The sequence below is a fragment of the Dermacentor andersoni genome, chromosome 6 (assembly GCF_023375885.2).
Source record: "Dermacentor andersoni chromosome 6, qqDerAnde1_hic_scaffold, whole genome shotgun sequence".
NCBI classification, from domain to species: Eukaryota; Metazoa; Arthropoda; class Arachnida; order Ixodida; family Ixodidae; genus Dermacentor; species Dermacentor andersoni.
The window spans coordinates 170,095,822-170,117,366 of NC_092819.1; the positions used below are offsets into that span (position 1 = coordinate 170,095,822).

Sequence of the window (21,545 nt, forward strand, 5' to 3'; positions counted from 1 at the left end):
ATCTGATCCTTTCTCACCACACTCTTCCGTTGTTTTCGCTTTATTAAATAACGCCTTCTTAGCCTCTTCCCCAGGGAGGGATGTTTGTCGTCTTCTCGCCATACACGTTTGTGACAGCGTGGGCCACTGTGTATGTACCGTCGGCAATGTACCGTCGGAAATGCGAACAGCGGAGATCATAACTGAAGGTACAATGTGCGGCGTCTAGCGTTCACCATTGACAGGCGCGCATCCATTATCACAGCAATGCCTGATGATGCTTCTTTTTCTTTCTTTTCTTGTTCTCCTTTATTTGAAACAAAGAAATATCAAGAGAACAGAAGCTAGAACATCCCAGTATAGGGCAAGTATTACCGCAAAGTGCGGTGAAACCGTATGTATCAATAGAAACGCGAACAACCGTGCGCGTGCTGCAATTTGCGATGCCATCATTACTGCGCCGTCATTGTTTCTCACTTTCAAATAAAAGAATACCTGAACAAAAAACGAAGATATCACAGTATAGAGGGAGCGTCATCGCATGGTGTGGTCAAACCGGATGTACGTGCCTGTCAATGGGGATGACCGGACGACAAATTACGCGCTCCACTTTTCGAGTTCCATTTGACGCCGATATTAAACGAATAGCTAACCTGCTGCTGCATACTGTATCGTGTATTAAACAACATTGGCGCAGGGTATGTGCAACTGTGTGCATGCTCATTCTGGGCTCATCTCCCAGAATGTATGCGTGACGCTGTCACAAGGAGAATTACACCTTAGATTTATTATTCTATGTCTCGTACTTCTCTGAACACAACCTATCACTACGGGGTTTCCTACGCATGCTCGCTTACACTGCCTAACTACAGATCAACTATGATTGTCCACCGCGAGTTTGTGCGCATGCTTGAATTAGAAATAGTTCATGCCCATAGGTAAGACCACTAAACATGGTACCCAAGAAGGATCCAGGTGACTAGCGTCCGCAGCAGAACTACCGTGTGTTTAGCGCCAACATACCCGGCTGCTACTCATTGCCACACTTCACAGCGGCACGATAGGGAGCTGCTATGTTCACCAAAATATCTCATCCTCTCAGCAGCATTCTTCTCTCAGCAATCATCATACATCACCTTCATCCTTCGGTCACAGCGATATAACAGCTACGTGTGATAAGGCTGTGCTACGAGTATTGTGATCTGCTACTACTGCCACACCCCTAGCTGAACATAGCTTCCCGTCATTGAGAATCTAACACTGCGTTGCATTGCGTGTTTGATTTTTAATGCGTTAGCTTTCTTAGGGTACTTAACGCACTTTTCGGCGGTTATCTAAGTTTTTAGCTATGTGCTATCTGAGTTTCTATTTTCCTGTTTTCCCGCCTACCTGGGTCGCTAGGTAGGTGGTCTAAAGGGTAGCACATCGGGATGCTGTGCTGAGGTAACAGGGTTCGAAACCAACCATCGGATAAAATTTGCTCACTGAATATGTGGCTATGTGCACGTATGCGCCGCCCTTCAACGCACTTCTTTCGCACCGACGTGGGCCACTGTAGATGCAGGCCTGGGTAGGTACCGCTCTTCGAATAAATTCTTTGATGCCAACATGGAGCACTGGGTATGTAGCACTCGGTTTGCGCTGGTCAACCTATTTGATGCCAAATTGCATCACTGGGTATGTGTCAGTAGGTGTGTGCCGCTCTTCAATGAACGTCTTTGACGTCAACTTGGGCAAGTAGGTAATTGCGGCTGGGAGTGTGCCGCACTATGATGAAGAAAAAGATCCATTAAATATATTGTATGCTGAGCGGAATCGAACGGACGTCACAAGGGTTCGCCAAGGACAGGAACCCCACACTTTAACGTGCTTCGCCGCAAATGCCCCGGATATGTGTCGCTTTTCAATGAGCCTATTTCACGCCAACGCTTTAGCATGCTGCTACACAATGCACAGCATATGGGCGCCTCTTCCTCTCGCCCCCTTGGGTCACTATGTATTAGCCACTGAGTGTGTGGCAAGCGACAGAACTATTCTCAGTGTTCGCACGAACCGGTGCGCCATACTTCTCATCGCGTAGGCAATGCGCAGACTTCTCAGCAGCGCCACTAGATGGCCCGGCGTGTCCAGACAGAAGCCCGAGAAAGGAGTCCATTTGCCGGATGACGCATTTCTCACCAATCGCCAAGGACCGGCGCTCAAGTTTCGTGGCGGTGGCGTGGATGGGGACGACTGTTGTTAGAAAAGAACGCTGCAGTACACGTCCCATAACTCTTTGAGATGGTGGCAATACATTGGGTTCCTATATTGATTCAATGCTACTCGCATTACTCTCGACACTCATGGTGAGATGGATCCTGCCGAATTTTTTTTCTATGAGGCGGCACACACATACATGCATTTGCCTAACGATAACATTCTGTTCGCAAACAATGCCAGGTGTTTATTCATGCTGTTTCGCCCGTGCCTTAATTCATTGTAAAGCAACTCCAGGAGCTGCAAATCTAGCTAACTTGACAAGACTTCGCTGTTCTTTAGGTATGTATATTAGCGTGCTTAGGTTTCTAGCGACGTATCACATGCAGTTTACTTCTGAAGTATGACAAACTCCGTATTTAAAAAGCGATTTCATTGAAGAATCCGTTGAATAATATTACAACAGGCAACTCTAACAAGGGGAGCGCTGCTGTTGTCGCAAAATGTGGCAAGGAGCTGGGTGGTTGTCGTCACGATAGCGCGATCCTTAGCTTGTAGCAAGTATCAAAAAAAACAAAACTGGAACCGGTCTTTATAGTGCTGACGGTAGGTACATATAGATCGGAGGACTCTAGCTGCATGGGAACCGAAGAAGAACCTAAGTTCTGCTTGAGTTTACTGGGATGCGTGTGGAATGCATAACTAAGCAGAACAGATGTCACTTGCATGCCCTTACCTAAGGCTAATATTTGAATTGTAAAGCAAGCAATATCTCAGCAATATTAAAGCCCCTTAGGTGTTTCATTCTCTAGGAAAGCTTGAAGTGTGTAAAGCACTTTGCCGCACTCCTGGTCACTTCACCTTCACTGCCTCACTTAATTTTTTTCCTTTGAGGACCCTCGTCAGAGAGTATTACACAAGGGGTTGGGTCTATAAATACTAAGACAATAAGTGTAGAATAGAGTGAAAGCAAGTTTTACAAAGAAACATTTTCATTACACAAGCGCACGTGTGATTTCATCAAGGAACATGGAAGGGCAGGTGAGGGTCGCAAGTCCTCAGAGTATGGTGTTCCGGTCACTGGCAGTCCGGGGGAAGGGCGGGTGCTGATACAACAATACCTTGATTTGGGCGAGTTGGTTCATCTTTACGGTTTTCACAAATAAGCGCTAAAGACGATGTCTTCCTTCGACTTCGTCTTCGTCTTTAGCGCTTTTTTTTAATGAAAACCGTGAAGATGAACCAACTCGCCCAAATCAAGGTATTGTGGCAAGAAATGTCTTCTACTATGGGGGGGCTCTATCCTCTCATCGCCGGCTGCAATCAACCCTGCCATCACCTGCATCAACCTTTTGGCATATGCACCTGTCAGTCAAGAATCTTGTCGTACTACCTAAAAAGAAAAAAAAAAAGACTCATGCATCCGGAAGATCAGGCCATTTTCGATCTTGTCGAGCCATCATGGGGTCGCGTCAGAAGGATGTGCAAGATCGTAAAATCGGAGAAGTGGCGCCAAATCGAAATCTACAATGACTGGCTGAAGGTGTCATTCATGAGGGTAACGACCAGAACGAAGACATGAGAAAGCTGAGATACTACAAAAAGTTAGCAGGGTAGACCACGGAATTAATTTGGCAACGTACAAGGCTCAGGTTACCTAAGCAGCCGGTGAAAAGTTCGAAAGCAAATACGGTCACGATCATTGGAGACGCTAGCCTAACTGGCACCATAAGCAATATCCCCGCGAAAAGCCAGAAATGCAGTTTCGAGCCGCACCTCAGCGGGCAGCAGCTCTTGGCTCTAGGAAGAAACGTAAGCGTCAGAGCAGAAGCAAGTGAGCGTGATCGAGTCATCATTGAAGCCGTGGAATGCGTCCTGAAAAAAGCTGATTCTGGAACGGCGTCCAGACCTCCGCTCAAGAGCATGGTGACTTGCCTGAAGGAAAAAAAAATGGCCATTCTCCAAGCAGGTAAAGAAGGACGATTCGTGGTGTTGCCAGAAAACTTGATGGAAGAGAAGGCTACTCAGGCTATAAACAAGAACTTCAAGGTGACCGACTTTAGCCCTGAGAAACAAAAGAAAGCAGCACTCAAACTGTTAAAAGATTTGAAAGTTGGACTGTAAAAAAGCGGGCGAAATCTGCGGGAAATAATTACCTGGAAGCCTTCTTTACATACAAGATTCATAAGGCAGGATATCCTTTGCGCGTAATCGTCTCATAGAAGGCATCATGGCAGCTCCAAATAGGACGGTTCCTGCAAGCGCACCTGAAGCGACTCCCAATCGAAGATCCCTTCATGGTGAGGTGTTTTGATGATGTTATCTGAGAACTGCAAGATGGTCTGTGATCTGTGGCCACAGATTTCTCACAAGAATGTGAAGATTTATACTTTTCTGTGGCGTGAGAAGGCATTCTACTTGCTGTTCGTGAAAAGATAGGTGAAATTGGTGAAGTGAAATTCCAGTATTTAGTTTGCATGAACTGCGACAATTTTTTAACCTTGTTAGAAGTTTACTTGGATTTGACTGCCATTAGTCACAATGGCTGTTACTACATTCAACGCACACGAATGTGTATTGGTTCGTCAATAGTCCCAATATTATGTGACATTTTAGCGTCCTTTGATAACTGCGTTAATCCGGAACTAACAGGAAAATCAATCATTCATATCTCATGCCTAAATCAATCAATCATCTAACAGTCCTTAACAATTGATCAGTCCGGTGCCTTGACGATAGTGTAGCAGTTTGTTTAAAAAATTTAACCAAATTTTCCCAGGGGCTCAAGTTTACTTTTGCACTGACCAATGACCCCGTATTCAGTTTCTAGACCTTAAAATTTTATTTTCCTCACATGACCACTTATGCTGGAGATACAATCCAGATCAAAGAAAAGTGTTTGCCTTTCGATAGCACACAAAAAGAGAAAGAGAAATAGTTGAGGCATATTCTATTAGGAAAGCAGGCGACAAGTGCGTCAGCTGTACATCTTTCAGTTTGCAAGAAAAAGAAGTGACCTTTCTGTCTAGATATTTAGACACTTGAACTGATTGACCATACAATGGTATGTATGATGTGATTCATTTCAATATTTGTGTGTATGAAAATGAGTGCATGATGTACGCGATGAGCAGAGAATAAATAGACGACCGTTTGTAATAAACGCCGGTTGGAAGTTAGCGCCCGTTCTGTTGTGTGTGTTCCTTCAACTTTGTCTTTAGCGCTTTCCTATGAAAACGGTCCTGATATCTGGTGCAGATGGCCAGTGCGAAGAGATATGCGTGTTGAGGATACGTAAATGTAGGGTTTCTGTCGAAACGTAGAATAAACCAATTTGTGAAACAAACTAGCAATGTGGTGACGATGCGCAAGAGTGCTCTTGTTTGCCCGTATTTGCTTGTAGGTGCCTCTCGTTCTTGCTATTCAACTCGAGAGGTATTTATGTCGTTTTCCTGTGCTGCAAAAAGTACCTTTAAACTTGAAATGCTTTAAGCTCCCGTTGTCGGCGACCTTCAACGCGCGGGCATCGGTGAGAGAACAAAACAAAATCATCTGGATAGCCAGTCAAAACTTAAGAAAAAGCGGTCCATGGTCCACAATCTTTTGTACAGGACTTCATTACATATGCTCGTTAATGTGCGAATAAGTTAGAAAAAATATTGCTTGCGGGTTCTTGAGGTTTGTTCACAATTTCACTCAAGCTGTGAGATTTCTTTGTAATTTCTAATAACGATGATCAAAAGGCATATACAGGGCAACATATTCATTGTCATCTCTTGATGCTGAGACAGAGTTGTCTGTGCTCTTTTTAACGCCAGCGGTCCGTGAGATCCGTGGCACGGGCTCTGGGTCGCCTCGAGAGATGGCAACACGCTGCGTGGCGCCTCCTTAAGGCGATTTTCTTCTTCTGGCTGGGCAGTGTGCTCTGTCTCCACGGCGCCTTTCGGAGCCGGTCGTGCCGTCTTCAGGTGGTTTTGTTCTTCCAGCTGGAGAGCGGGCATATAAGCCAGTGCACAGTATGGCGTGGTTAGGTGCGGTATGGCGTGGTGCAATGTGGTGGCGTATGCCGTGGCGAACATTTTAAGACTGTGGCTAGCATCATCTCCAACAAACCTGCTTTGCCGGTAGTCATTTCATGCTTAAATCTAATCTCGATTACCGGAGACCCAGCAATTTAAGTTGCAGAGTCCTCATAAAATTATTAAAGTGAAGTCTGGGCTTCTATACTGGCCATACTATTCTAAAGCTCCTGGATATGACGCTGTAAAAGACTTTGAAAAATTTAGTAAACTGTAGCCTAATACAGACATGTATTACGGTGATAAAATTTAGCATGCGAAAATCAAAATACCGACAAACGGACGCTTCGAGAGAACCTGAGATTATCAAAGCAGGGCGGCACATGATTTTCAGATTAGCGGGGACATGAAAGTGGAACCAGGGCAGCCTCACTTCGCCACAATATACTGTTTGCTTCGGAGCATTAGGTTAAGTGTGTTGCGGAGATGTTCTTGTGGACGCATGCTGCCACATACATTCAGCCCCTTTTTATGCAGAACTCTGCGTCCCGTCGCTAAAACTAATAGCACGTAAATTATTATTATTTGAATATACTGCAGGCCATTCACGGCCCGTGCAGGAGTGGTACAGAGATGCAATGAAAAAAAAAAGTCATGATGACAAGTCAATACACTGAATGCAGTTAATAAAAGAGTCGATGTTATTGCAACACACAGTATTGTTACTTAACTTGTTCCACTGCGAAATGGCAGACGGAAGAAGGGAATGCTTGTGAACATTAACACGACTTGGGGGAAGATAGATGGTTTTGGAGTGATTAAGTCTGGTTGAACGTTTTGGAGGATCTTGCAGGTAATGAGAACGTGCTATTTGGAAATGACCATGGTATAATTGATAGATGAATTTTAGTCGTGAAATTGCTCTTCTCTGCGAGAACAAGCAGAGATGCAGCTGAAACTACAGGGCACGCTACTGAGCTCTATCTCGCAGTGCTTATCGCGCTCGTAGTACCAATAAACCCAAAGATCTACTGCTCGTATCAGTTCCTGAAATTTAGGAAGACCATGTGATGTAGTTAAAGCTCCGTTACGTTCACAAGATTACGCAATAATTGTAGTAAAACCCGCGGTAAAAAATCGCATGAAGTCCCGGACAATGCTCTAGAGCTCAAAACGAATGAAAACATGCATTTCCTCATTGCATCGCTGCCTGAACAGCTATGTAGAATTATAGCTAGCTGGGCGAGATGGTACATCTGAGTTATTACTTACTTACAGCGCTCGTGTTACGTCTCTTTCATAGTCCACGTTTGATTTGTTCCCGCTGTAAGTAGCAATGCAAATGAACGACTATGAGCAAACAACACGTTATTACTCATGTGACTTAAGTCGGGGCCAGCAAAAAGAACGATATCTCTTCCTTCGGCGTCCGTCAAATAAAGGTGCATGTGCGATGGGATGACGCTGTCGAAAAGGGCGGACACGGCGACGGTACTACACAGTGCCGGTTCGCAAACTGCACTGCCGAAGCACGACATCACTTTGACATAGCAGTGCCACCGAATCATCCAGAATTACAGGTCAAGCATTACCAGAGTTCATTGAATCTAAGAGCCGCTATGCCACACCAGCACGCGGCTTTCCGTCAGGAAATGCATAACCCATGACAAGAGGTCACACAACAGCGTTGATAAACGTATGGTGGGTGAGGGCCAGGCGACCAAAGCGCCACTTGGCGCCCGCTTAGCGCCTTCTCAAAATTGTCTAAACGATTCTGTCCCTAAGCACCTAGGAGCTGATCACGGGAGGCATTTTGTACGACATGTAACTGCACGTGCTCTGGTCGACTCCCTGACTGGCCTCGATGTCACACCCGACCGACAAAGCAGCGGGCGGCAAAAAAGGACATGAAGGGCCCTCTCTGTACCCGTGTGCGTTGCCATGACGACAACTGCGCAAGACGTTGATTGAATAGCGCTACCACCTATTCGCTCAGGAGCAGAGAAACCTAGCCACTTTGCAAAAAAACTGCCGAGAAGCAGCAACCCGAGAGAATCAAGAGGCAGGTGGGGAAGGCGCCACACAATAGTGTGTTCGGGTCAGAAGCCCCTTCAACAGGTTCGCTGTGAAAGACGGGCTACCACAGCTGGCAACAGTGCCCCTCGGAACTCGCTCGGAGACAACTATGCTGCATGATAACGGGAATGTAAACGGAAACAGCACTGAAAGCACGCCGGTTCGCGCTCAGATATTGAATGTACCCTTGCAGTTGCGCCGGTTGCCGGCACTGTTCTCTACGGAATTACGCAATGAAACAATCTACTATGTCTAAACATCCAAATGGAGCCAAGATACGCCTTTAAGCGCATATTTCATTTGTGTTAGCTAAGGTTGCTATGTCTTTTTTGTTGGAGTTTCGCGCTCCTGCTCGGTCATCATCGCGCTAAAAAAAATGTGACCTAGTCCTGCCGATAGTGCAGTGGTAAACTCAGCTGTTACAGGACATGATGTGGCGAAAACTGCGCCGATCACGACGAGAGTGCAATCCGCGGTCGCATGGAGCACGTGGTCTGCGCACGTTGTCTATACGCAGGCCGACACGTAATCGTTATGCTGCAAAACCCCTTGCATTAGATTTTATAACACTTAGTCAACCGTGTCACGAAAGCGTCACTTGACAGATTCCAACATATGCCTTGTATTCGCATATACTTTTTTTAAATATTAAGGCACAAGGACTTTGATGAGCTATTGAAAAGAAGTGTTATAAGTATACATGCGTTGGGAAAAACAGCGAATGCCGGAAAACGCTACGGAAGGCATCGTTATAGCAGAAGCCAGTCTCCATTAGTGGCCCTGAGGTCACGTTGTTTGCGTTCGCAGTACCCCTCGCAGCCGCCGTTTAGGCTAACTTCCCGCGCATAGCTATGTGCATGCGATAGCAACACTGTGTAACCAACATATCTGGCAGCATGTCGTAGTCACCTTTTACGACGAAGCTGTTAGCCTCTCGTTTGTGGGCTTTTTTCGTGTCCATGCCCATGGGCAAAAGTGCGGGCCTGAGGTTGTGCAATATCGGGCCGACCCGCGGCGGTGGTGAAGCAGGTTTCAAGCACTCGGCAAAGGGCAGACATTCTTTGGAATCACGCATAGAACATACAGAACAGCATTGGCTGCAATAAAAAACAAGCGCAAAACAAGCATCCGATCCACATTATAGATGATAATGCGTTCCTGAGAACAAAGTGAAGCACGTAGCCCTCCCAACATACGTTTCCCATTAAAGATTACAGTTGCGCATGCTGCGGTGGCGACGGCATCTTGCGACGTGGGGAGTGACGTCAATAGCATTTTGCAATAAAAAAAAAACACTCTAGCTACTGATTTCATTGATGCAGCACCGGTATGGCTAGGCAACGCATAGGAATCCCGAGGAGTGGTAAAGAGAAAAAGAAAAGACAATAGGACTAGCGGCGGCGTGCTGTCAAAATTATCATTACTGCCACTGCTACGATCTCACTAAAGCAATGGGGCATTGTGTAGCCCCCTCAGCAGTTGTAGTGGTGGCTCTCACCAGCTTCGCTAAAGACCTGATTTTGCAGGACCGGGAGGGCAAGTCAGTCTTTTTTATTTCTTTCTTTGACATCCTTGGTCTGTGAGTGTTACCAAAGAGTTCATGCTGCAACTCCACTTTTGTAAGATATGACTCTCCCCACGGGTGCAGGTCTTGAGCCCGGATAAGAGAGAGCTAATGGGGCCCAATCAGCGCGGAGAGATCCTGTTCCGCATGCCGTCGGTTATGCGTGGCTACTACAAGAAACCCGACGAAACCGCCCGAACTCTTCTGAAGGACGGCTGGTGTAATTCAGGCAAGTTAACCCCTACATAACCCTATGCTAGCTTCGAAGGTGAGAATTCGAAAGATATCCGTCGGGTCTGCAGTAACGGAATTATAAGGGACTAACTTATAGAAAACAATACCTGATTTTGAAAGCCTCTTTTCCTTGCAGATTTTGGTATAACGAGCACTATGGAGAAAAAAATAATCCTGCCAGGTGCCTTAATTCACCTCTTAGGGCGGCCGACCATCACCATGAACATGTCATGCAATTTTGCTGAAAATGACAGTGCTTTACGGTGATACGCAACGAGCTGTTCGCGGTTTATATATAAGGTATAATTTAATTTGGCACTCAGAGGTGCAGCAAACGGTATATCGACGCTCATCGGGGACAATTTGGTGTTGCAGGCCACAAGATTACCGCTGAGTAGACCATAAGTTTGATCGCTTTGGCGCAAACAAGGAAGGACCGAAGGGAACAAGTGGAGCGCCGCAAGGGGAGTTCCCTCCAGTCCTTCCTGGTTTGCGCCAAAGCGATCATATTTATCGTCTACTCAGCAATATGAACCGACTAGCCCAATAACATCTGCACAACATTATCGCAGTTTGTATTGTGCACGAGTCGCTTTCACATATAATTTTAAATCGTATTATTTTAAATTATAAGTGTGTGCGCTTTTTTCTGTGCGTGTTGAGATATAGGGAAAGTTCAAGTGTACAAGCAGCCCGGCCTTCGTGTAGCGAGTCGAACAGCCCAAGATTGGCGTCCGTTATCGCATGGCGGCACTGTTTTAGTAAACCTACATTCTGAGCGCACATACTGCACATACGAGCTGAAAGCACCAGAGCTCGTCACTCCAGCACGTTCACGCTTCCTTGCGGTAACGTGCTTCCGAAGAGACCCGCGTGACTATGGCAGCATGCTGAAATGCGCATCACATATAAAGAATTGTTTCGATTTCGAACCCCTGGCTCAGCTAAAAAAACTTGTCTTAATTTTGTATCGCTAACGCAGTTGGGCAGGAAGCTATGAAAGGACGCATTGCAACCATAATTTAATGGTTCAGGCAGCAAGAACCGCACAGAAGCCAGCTTGATACATTATGTTCTTGCGGCTAGGGTCGCACTTGTCGTCAACTTCATACTGTTTGCAGCATATATAGGGGCCGTAAAACGTAAAACTATTCTAATCTGTTTTTATTCCAAACTCCTGACTTCAAACTCGCGCAACCGCCGACGCAAGTGTCGGCTGATGACCCGCAACGTTTGTTTGAATCGCCCAATTAAACACTCTCCTCGTTTAGAGGAGGTCACTTTTGTTTCCTACCAAAGCCTTGACAAATTTCGCTTATCTCATTGGCCGGCAAGAGGCAAGGAGCAGGCAGAAGTGGAGAGGGTTTCCGTGGGGCCGAGCTATCGCAGCGAAAGTAGTTCATTATTGAAGTTATTGTAGCACAAACAAACGCGGACAAAAGAAGACAGGAGATAACTCAAAAGCGCGATCGGAGTTGTTTGTTCGATACGCGTCCTGCTCGGTTGCTGCAACGTCACAAAATGGCAGTATGCAAAATTTGTGAGAACGGGATGGAGAGAGAAGCCAATCGGCAAGCGATGAACTCCTTGGAAGTTTATTTCTCTCTTTTGTCGTCTGCTTGCAGACAGTATACTACAAAACGTGATGTTTCTTGTCTTCCATTGGATGGTATCTTTATCTAAAGAAATGTATCTTTCTCCTCTCAAGCTTAAACACGTTTTCAAATAGTAATACATCTGACTATTGCAATTTATAACTATTAGTTTCTCAGCTTCGTCTCTAGTTTGTGTTGTGCACAGTGAGGAAAAAAGTAGATTAAACACGATAGGAATAGTGGCACACTTTTCAAGATCCATCGACAACATTCTAGTGGCTCACTGGCACCCGATTATGGGGTCGAGTTCACCTCATAGCCAACGCACTATTTGTTTCGAGAAACGATATCAAAGCCGGAATTTGCTTTCTGCGATTTCTTCAAACGCTTTTCGCACCTCCACTGCTTTCGTTCCTCCTCAAGCAACGCCAATGCAGCCACCGAAGTTCCAATCGCAAGCGCCATTTTCTCGAATTAAACAATGGATTCCATCCGAACGGGCCATTCCGCGGCCGAAGGCGTCGTTTGTATCTAATCCAATCAACCAAACGCGCCACCTGGTAGCGAAGCTTCTATAGGAGCCCATACGTTCAAAACATGGAGGTCCATCGGCGGTCCATGGGGCTTAGCGCCATCTGTATGTGGTGGGAACACTTCCGGCGGAAAAAAAATAGTGTGACGCCATGTCCGTTAAAAGTAAAAGTGACGTAATTTTGTTTTCGAAGGCGCGAAATTTGTTTTGTTGTTCTTCCTTTGAAGCTATATATTCAAATGCCCCGCCATTCGATTTGATGGTCGTTTCGAGCTTTCAGCGTGGACAGCGATGCAGGAAAAGGCCAGCCGTACGGTTGTCGAAATCGCATCCCTGCACAGAACATACTTTCTTTGGAGGCCGACGAAATCTTTAGGTGTGGAGTGCTGATCCTATTGTTGGATGCCAAGCCCGTCGGCTAGCGCAGTCGCGCGAAAACAACTACACAATTATCTGGCGGTCGTAACTCACAACTTTTGACTGAACAGATTAAAAAGCAATGAAGCTACCCGCGTCACCAAATTCAGACAAACTTCGACAAGCAAGAAAGCACAAACTGTGAGGGGGGCGTATTTCAACACATTATACGAGTGCGCCTTTCTGCCCATTTCAAGACATGCATTGCATTGCGAGTGATAGTGGCGTCAACGCCCCCTGTAGCGATGGGCGCGGAAAATAAATGCATTTATTAATAATAATAAAATTAAACTTGTACTTTCTTAACTCGTCAAGAATATATAAAATTCACTAGGAATTTTATTTTCGTTGAATGAATCTAACTGTGTCTGGTTTGAATGAAAAAACGCGTTTTTCTTTCTAAATGTTTGTTCCCTCCATAGTCGCGCTTCAATCGCTGCTCCCATAACCCCCCATGCTGATGTCGGTGACAATCTGTACTGAACCGCTTTTCGCCCGAAGCTTCGCGACCTATTTGAATCGACCTTGCGCGCCATGCGAAGCCGGTCTCGTACGAGCGTATGATCGCTCCAAACTTCCCAGCTGCCGCCGCGTTCGGCGCCTAGCAGACTGCATGCTCGGTTGCACGATAATTGACGGGAGCGTGTCGTCACTTTGACGTCACCAAAAACGTGGCCGCGCCACGAGGCTGGTGACGTCGGAGTAGGCCAATCGCACGCGCCGGTAACCGAACGAACGCGCCTAACAAGGATCTCCGATCGCACCTCTGGTTTGAATAGATATACACAGTACAGAGCTCACGCATACACAATCTTCGGAAGAAGGACAAAGAATCAGTGAGGCGTGTGTCACTTCTAAACAAGCAGATCAACGTGTCGCTGACGCATTCCGTGCCTCTTTTGCTGATATGAGCTTCCTAACGTTCGCGAGCTGTAGTATATATCCTGACTTCCGCCCAGAATCCTGAGCTCACGCAGCCGTGGTGCACACTTGCAGGCCAGGCAATGCGGAGGTAGATCGCCTCTACAATGATTCACAGTTCATCACGACAGTTGCCGTGAAAAACGCGTATGCATGCCCCGTACTGTGTATATATTAATTCTTTCCTGTTTTTCCGGGGTGACCCAAGAAACCAGTCATGAGTTAGCGCCCGTATTCTTTGGTCGGTGTTTCTTTGCGCTACAATAATTTCAATACATATCAACCAACAAGTCCAACAAGGGGTTTCACTGAAAGCAGATAACTAGGTAGATGAGGAAGGTCTTGCCGGCGTCTGCGACTGGCCCGGCTTGCCTTGCTTTGCGTGCGGTGACTGGTCGAAAATTGCCGTGATGGGGAAAGGAAGGCTAAGAATGTGCCTAAAACGGCTCCTCAGCGAAGATTAGCTTGCAGAGTGATGTTCTGGAAATATGTCAGAGTGATATCCTCGATACGTGTTGAAAGGGCTCGACAACGTTATCCAGCAGCGCAAATTTTTTTATACAGAAATAAAGATATTGTGCCCGGCAGCTCTGAGTAGGCAGTGCCAGATTCACTGACAGAAAGAGATCTCTTATTTGCTTTGCAATGGGGCAGTGCTTGGTTATTCCGAAAAAAAGTTTCGTTTTGTTCGGTATATTAATTCCTCTTTTATGCTTACACGTCTCATTGCCGCGCCGAGTTCTCGCGGTTCTGTAAGGTCGCGTGACAAACTGGCGAAGTTGGGCTGGCCGGAAAAATGTTCGAGCGATCGAGGAGAGGTGATTGCAGAGAGGGAACAGGAACAGTTCGAAATAACTTTACGTTATAGCTCCCTCGGACTCAAACACACGATTTGGACTGCAGATAATAATATGATAAAAATGTTCCAGGACGTATTGTGCATTGCCTCCGCTAGATTAGACAACCTGACCAATTAGGATTTCTCTGCGCTAAAAGCAAGAAAGCCAGTACGATAAGAAATTGTTCTGCTTGAGCAGAATGTCAGCTTGTGTTTGATAATCGCGTTGCGCATATGACGGAATGACGATCCTCTGGGCGACATATTACGTCGATGAAGGCAGACGGGACAGGGGAAATTCTGATAAAAGGCGGTGCTCTTTGGCACCGTAACAGCGTAACATGAAGTCCCGCGCATGCGCGTAGCTGCTCATGAACGCCAACAGCCAGCAGCAGCGGGAACAACTTGAACATTGTAGCGACATGCATATTGCGCAGAAACTGGTAACACGATTGCTAGAGGAAACAGTGACGCTGATATCCCTGAACTTCCAACAAATATTACAATTATGGAATTATTACGTGGATTTCTTTTCGTACTTGTGACTGCGTACCCAGTTGAAAAATACACCAGATTGGTTTGGTGTGTTCCGGTTTTTCCTAGTGTAAACACCAGCACGGTCTGGTGTTACCTGGTGTGCGTGCGGAGTGGCCTAGTGGGTACTGGTGTGCACACCAGAGTGGCTTGGTGTGTTCTGGTGTGCACGCCACAGTGGCTTGGTGTGTTCTGGTATGCATCACAGTGTGGTCTGATGTTCACTCCACCATATAGCCTAATGTTACTAGGTGCGCACATCACTATAGGCTAGATGCTGTCTGGCATACATGCTAGTATGCTGTGGTGCAAACTTAGCTTTTGCACACCGGCCTCAGGTTTTAGTTTCTTCTGGTTTGTGTATGATTAAGGCTGTCTAAATGGTAAATTGGCTGTGTTGTAGTTATTGCAGCCATCAGACTGAAATTTATTTCCTTTATTTATTGAGCTACCACGGCGCAGTGGTACCTGAATTGGTACAGCATCGCACGCGAAATGCGAAAGTTGTGGGTTCGGTTCCCACCTGCGGCAAGTTGTTTTTTCATAAACTTTAAGTTGCATTAATTTATCGTTTCTTTATTTCATTTATTAAGCACAAGTAATTTCCCCTATGTTGTCCTTGGTGTCAGTGTTTGTTGGCTTCTTATGATATGACTAATAAAAATCGGGCCCCAGACAGACCAGACACACGAGACCGGCTTCATCGTACACATCAGCACCTGCACACCAGCAGCACCAGACCGCGCTCACCATATACGCCTCCACGGGCACACCAGACACATCAGACCCGTGTCTCAAAACTCATTCTGGTGCGGGCAATAAACACACCAGAACCGCTCTGGTGTATTTTTCAACTGGGTACCTTGTTTTGCCTTATAATTACGCTGCATCTACTTTTATTAGTTTAAATTACGAAGCTGTCACACTTCCGTAAATGAAGAAGGCAATAAGAGTCCGCTCACATGGATAATCTTTAAAAGTTGTTGCATTTCTATTATATTATTCGGAACATAATCAGCAGCAGTATATTTTATTTCCCCTGCAGGACGAAGGCCTCCCCTTCCATCTACAATTACCCCTGTCCTGCACCAACCCATTCCAACTAGCACCAGCAAATTTCCTCATTTCATCACTCCACCTAGACTTCCGTCGTCCTCGACTGCGCTTGCCTTCTCTTGGTACCTATTTTGTAACTCTAATGGTCCAACGGTTATCTAACCTGCGCATTACATGACCTGCCCAGCTCCATTTTTTTCTCTTAATGTGAATTAGAATATCAGCTATACCCGTTTGATCTCTGATCCAAACCGCTCTCTTCCTTTCTCATACCTTTATGCCTAGCATTCTTCGTTCCATCACCCTTTGCATGGTCCTTGACTTGTTCTCAAGCTTCATGGTCAGTCACCAAGTTTCTGCACCATATGTCAGCACCGGTAAAACGCATTGATTGTACGCCTTCATTTTCAATGATAATGGTAAGCGTCCAGTCAGCAGCTGACAATGTCTGCCGTATGCGAACCAACCCATTCTTATTCTTCTGTGAATTTCCTTCCCATGATCAGGGTTCCCTGCGATTGAGCTAGGTAAACGCACTCCTTCACAGGCTCTAGAGGCTGAGTGGCCATCCTGTACTCTTGTGCCCTTGCCCGGCTATTGATCATTGTCCCTGTCTTCTGCATAATAATCTTCAACGCCACTCTTACTCTCACCTTTAAGGTCCTCAGTCATTTGTTGTAACTCGTCTGCAGTGTTGCTGAATAGAACAATGTCATTGGCAAACCGAGGGTTGCTGAGATATTCACCGTCAATCCTTACTCCTAAGCCGTCCAAGTTTAATACCTTGAATACTTCTTCCAAGCATGCAGTTAATACCATTGGACAGATTGTGTCTCCTCGTCTGACCGCTTTCTTTATAGGTATATTTCTACTTTTCTTGTGTAGAATTAAGGTAGCTGTAGATTTCCTCTAGATATTTGGAAGATGTTTACGTAAGCGGTCTGTACACCTTGATTACTAATGCCTCTGTGACTGCTGGTATGTGTACTCAATCAAATGCCTTTTTGTAAGCTATGAAAGCCATGTGAGGAGAATTTATCAATTACCTGAATAACGACATGGATCTGATCCATTGTAGAGTAACCCTTCCTTAAGCCAGCCTGTTTCCTCGCTTGACTATTATCCAATGTCACCCTGATTTTATAGGAGATTATTTTGGTGAATATTTTATATATACCGGGAGTAACCTAACGGGCCGATAGTTTTTCAACTCTTTAACGTCTCCCTTTTTGTTGATCAGCATAATGTTTGCGTTGTCTAGTTTTCTAGGACCCTTGAAGTCGATGTACAATTCGTTAAAAAGCCGCCAGTTTTTCAAGCAATATGTCTCCTCCATGTTTAATTAAATCGACTGTTATTCCATCTTCTCCTGCCGCTTTCCCCCGTTTTATTTCTTGCAAGACCTTTCTCATCTCGTCTTTAGTTATAAAGGGAGTTTCTGCAACCTGTTCATTAGAGCTTCATATGGACGTATCGTGGCTCCTCAGGGTGCTGTACAGGGCGGTATAGAATTCTTCTGTTGCTTTTACTATACCTTCGAGATCGCTGATGATATTACTCTGCTTATCTTTCAGTGCATACTTCTTGGTTTGGCCTATGTCAAGTTTCCTTCTGACTCATCTCAGGTTGTGTTAAATCTTTACAACTTCTTCAGTCTTTCTGGCGGTATAATTTCGCATAGCCCTTATTTTCGTCATGTTCGTCAGTTTTGACAGCTACGCGAATTCTATCTTGTCTCTTGAGTTCGACACTTTCATTCTTTGTTGTTTTTTTATTAGGTCCTTTGTTACTTGGGAGAGCTTGCCTACCGGTTGCCTTGGTACCTTGCCTCCCACTTCAATCGCTGCCTTTGAAGCCAGCCTATGTACCGCTTCATTGATTATCTCTGTGTCATCTTCATCTCTGAGTTCTGAGTCGGCATAATTGTTGTTTGCAAATACAAGCCTGAATTTGTCTGCTTTTACCCTTACTGCCTCGAGGTTGGCCTGTTTCTTCTTGACCAATTTTAATCTTTTTCAAATTGAGCTGAATACTGGCCCTCACAAACCTATGATCACTCCCTTTACCCTACTTAACGCTTTTACATCCTGCACATACAGGGACCGACAGAAAGTGTGTAATCAATTTCATTTCTTGTTCCCCCATTAGAGATTTTCCAGGTCCACATTCTGTTGCTACGCTTCCTTAAAAGGGTCTTCATTATTCGCACCTCATTTTATTCTGCGAATTTTACCAGAATCTCTCCTCTACCATTCCTAGAATCGACGCCGTAGTTGCCTATTGCTTGTTCACCAAACCTGCTTTTTCCCCACTTTTGTATCGAAGTCACCCATTACTGTAGTATGTTGAGCTTGCACTTTTCTCATCGCTCATTCAGCATCAACATCAAACTGATCTGCTTCATCATCATCGTGACTGGGTGTTGGATCGTAGGCTTGTACTAGCTTTAATCTAAACCTCTTATTAAGTTTGATTACTACTGCTGCTACCCTCTCATTAATGCTGCAGAATTGGTCAATGTTGTCCGCTATGTCATCATGGAGTAGGAATCCTACTCCCTATTGCTCGTTATCTGGCAGAGGACATGGCCATTAGTCAGCACTGTGTAAGCCTCACCATTTCTTCTAATCTCACTAAGGCCAATGATATTCCAAGCAATGTCTCACAGTTTCTCAAAGAGTCCTGCTAAGCTGGCTGGAACAATCAATTCGCGAAGGCATAAATCAGTTTGAAGACAGAGAGAAAAAAAGTTTAGGCAAATCTATCTACTATCATCATTCCCAAGCTGCCATAAAAGCTAGCATCATAGTTTTCTTTTGTAATTTTTGTGCTAAGCTGAAGGCGCAGGAGGTCGGCTTCGATATAGGAATGGAGGCTAACTTGTAGAGGGAACTACAGAGAGTTCCAAGTAGGAAAATGATGTCGCCTTCTCTCTCTTCGTTTCTGTCGCGGTTACTACTTAAGGGGAAGCTTTTGCTGCGGTACTCCTATCTAAATTCATGTAAAATGAGAATTCATTTTTCTCGGCTACAGCTGCACGAAATTTGACGAGGTTTGTTGCATTTCAAAGAAAAATTTTAAATCTACTGTCTGTTTGTTTCGAATCTTTTATTTAGGTCGGCCATTTGCTGTTAAAAATTGGCAAAACTCGAAAATTTCAGAATAGGAAAATATCAAGTTTACAACTCTGTTACTCCGCAACTAATAATTTTAATACAACTATGTGAATTCCATCTAATAGTACATCTAGAGCGGAAAAAAATGAACCTCAATACATGAATCTCAAAAAATTTAGTAATCTGGAAATACAGCTTTTGCAGAACCCTTTTAAACAATGTAACAAATTCACGTAAGATATAAACTGACATGATCTAATAATGAGTGATCTAATAGATGCCGTTTACAGAACCGCGATATCTGTTCTTGATGCGACTTCGTGCTTTATTCTTTTCAAACTTTCGAATTTCGGAAATTTTTTTAAGCCATATTCAATACCTAAATCGAAATTCCGCTTCAACAGTGACTATAATTTAACTTTCTATGTCAAATGGAACAAACTTCATTAAACTCGGCCAAAGGGTTATCTCAGAAAAACGTTTTTGTGTTTTACATATATTTGAATAGGCAGCGTTGGAGTTGGGCCCGAGCTAAAGCTTCCTCTTAACGCCGACTAGAATAGCTGTGAGGTCTCTCCATACCTTAAGCGCCACACGTTAGTGAACCACGATTGACGGAGAACCCCCAGCAGAAGCTTTCCTCCTCGAGTGTGGTGATGATCATAGAACATTTTTGTATTCAGGAAAATACAAAAATACTGTTCGAGTGAAAATGAGTATTTGTAGACAGCCGAAATCTGTTCACGCTAGTATTTCTTATTTTACACCGAAGCTGTAGCTCCGAACAGAACCTGTGAGAAACGTCTTATGCCGGTTTTCAGGGTTACACCCCGCCCCCACCTTCAGACAAACAAAATGCTGGATTACTTACGAAGTGTATACTTTTAGAAAATTGTAAGGGGGCTTGCACAGACATGTTGCAGTGTCTGCATTGATCGGGGTACACGTGAACAATTCTATATGCTTGTTGATGGCCTGTCTGTAGGCGTTGTCTGAGACCCCTCTCGGCTACCTTGGGAGGACCAAAGGCGGCAGCAGTTTCATATTTGTAGAAAAAGGGGCCCATGCTCTGTGTAATGCCTGCAGAATGTTTGAACTGTGTAGTTTTACGTAATGTCTTGAAAATAATAATTGAAAACCTTTTCTCCTAATTTTAGTGTGTTGTTGCGTATACGAAGGGTGCAGCTTGTTTTCCTGGTTTCCTGGGTGAACTATTAAAAATCCGTTGTTTACATGACGTTGAATTGGGAAATGTGGTCTGTTAACTGACGTGAGGTCTGTAAATTGTCACGCAACTAACCGAATCGATACACAACAACCTGCCGTGGTTGCTCAGTGGCTATGGTGGAGGGCTGCTGAGCACGAGGTCGCGGGATCGAATCCCGGCCACGGAGGCCACATTTCGAAGGAGGCGAAATGCGAGAACACCCGTATACTTAGATTTGGGTGCATTTTAAAGAGCCCTAGCTGGTCGAAATTTCCGGAGTCTTCCACTGCGACGTGCCTAATAATGATCTGGTGATATTGGCACATCAAACCACATTATTTAATTTATACACAACATATGACTAGCCCGTCACACTCTAAAGTAGATTGACCTCATGTTACTTGACATTTCTAAAACATTCCGATATAGCGTCCAAAACTAATTATATAAAATGAAGCAGTATTTGATAAAGGGCCAACTACTAATTAGATTTGTGCATTGGATTTGGATTTGGAATTGGAATTCCAAATGCATGGAATGCAAATTCAATCAATTGGATTTTGGATTGGAATTGGAATTGGATTTGTGCAAACGACCGGAGCCAGTTCGTAGAAACTGACCAAGAAAAATGCGAAATAAATGAGGTTATATCAGGTGTACCTCACGTAGTGTCCTGCCCGGATTTTATTCCTTATGTTTAATAATTATTTGCCTTCATCTATTAAGATTAATATAAGACTTCCACCGAATTTTGGATCACATATAAAGAAGTAAGCTGTTCAGATGACGACGTCTTCCTCGATAAAGCTCTAAAACCAAAATGGTGAAAAAATGGTGCATTCGCTGGCAGATGAGATTGAATGTAGCAATGTCATCATTACTAACAATAACGAGGAAACAACATATATCCTAATTACACCAATTGTGACACCTACTTCCTTTGAAGAGTACAAGCATCTTGGATCATTCATATCAAATGAACTCAGATGCGAGGCACACGTAAACCATGTAACATCATCAACACTAAGAAAACTCTTCTTTCTTTCTTTCGTTCTTTCTTAAACGACGTCTCCATTCAGTAGCCCAAAAAACAAAGCTGCTAGACTACAATGCCTTTGTTAGACCAATACCTTCAAACGCTCACGTATTTTTGTCTCATCTACAAAGAAATTAATTATTTAACTACAAGGCGTTCAATCACACGCACATTTAAGAAACACCGTTCATCTTATTCCTTTTCGCAATTAATTGGAAAAGCCGG

At 44.7% G+C, this 21,545-nt stretch overlaps 1 protein-coding gene across 1 annotated transcript in view; it reads left to right on the forward strand.

Annotated features, from left to right (window-relative positions):
- The window catches only part of LOC126523708 (probable 4-coumarate--CoA ligase 2), a 350,149-nt gene that overhangs the window by 296,957 nt on the left and 31,647 nt on the right, over window positions 1–21,545 (forward strand). The window contains exon 8 of the mRNA XM_055066815.1: window positions 9,919–10,063. Coding sequence (XP_054922790.1) covers window positions 9,919–10,063 — 145 coding nt within the window. The remainder of the gene's footprint in view (window positions 1–9,918; window positions 10,064–21,545) is intronic.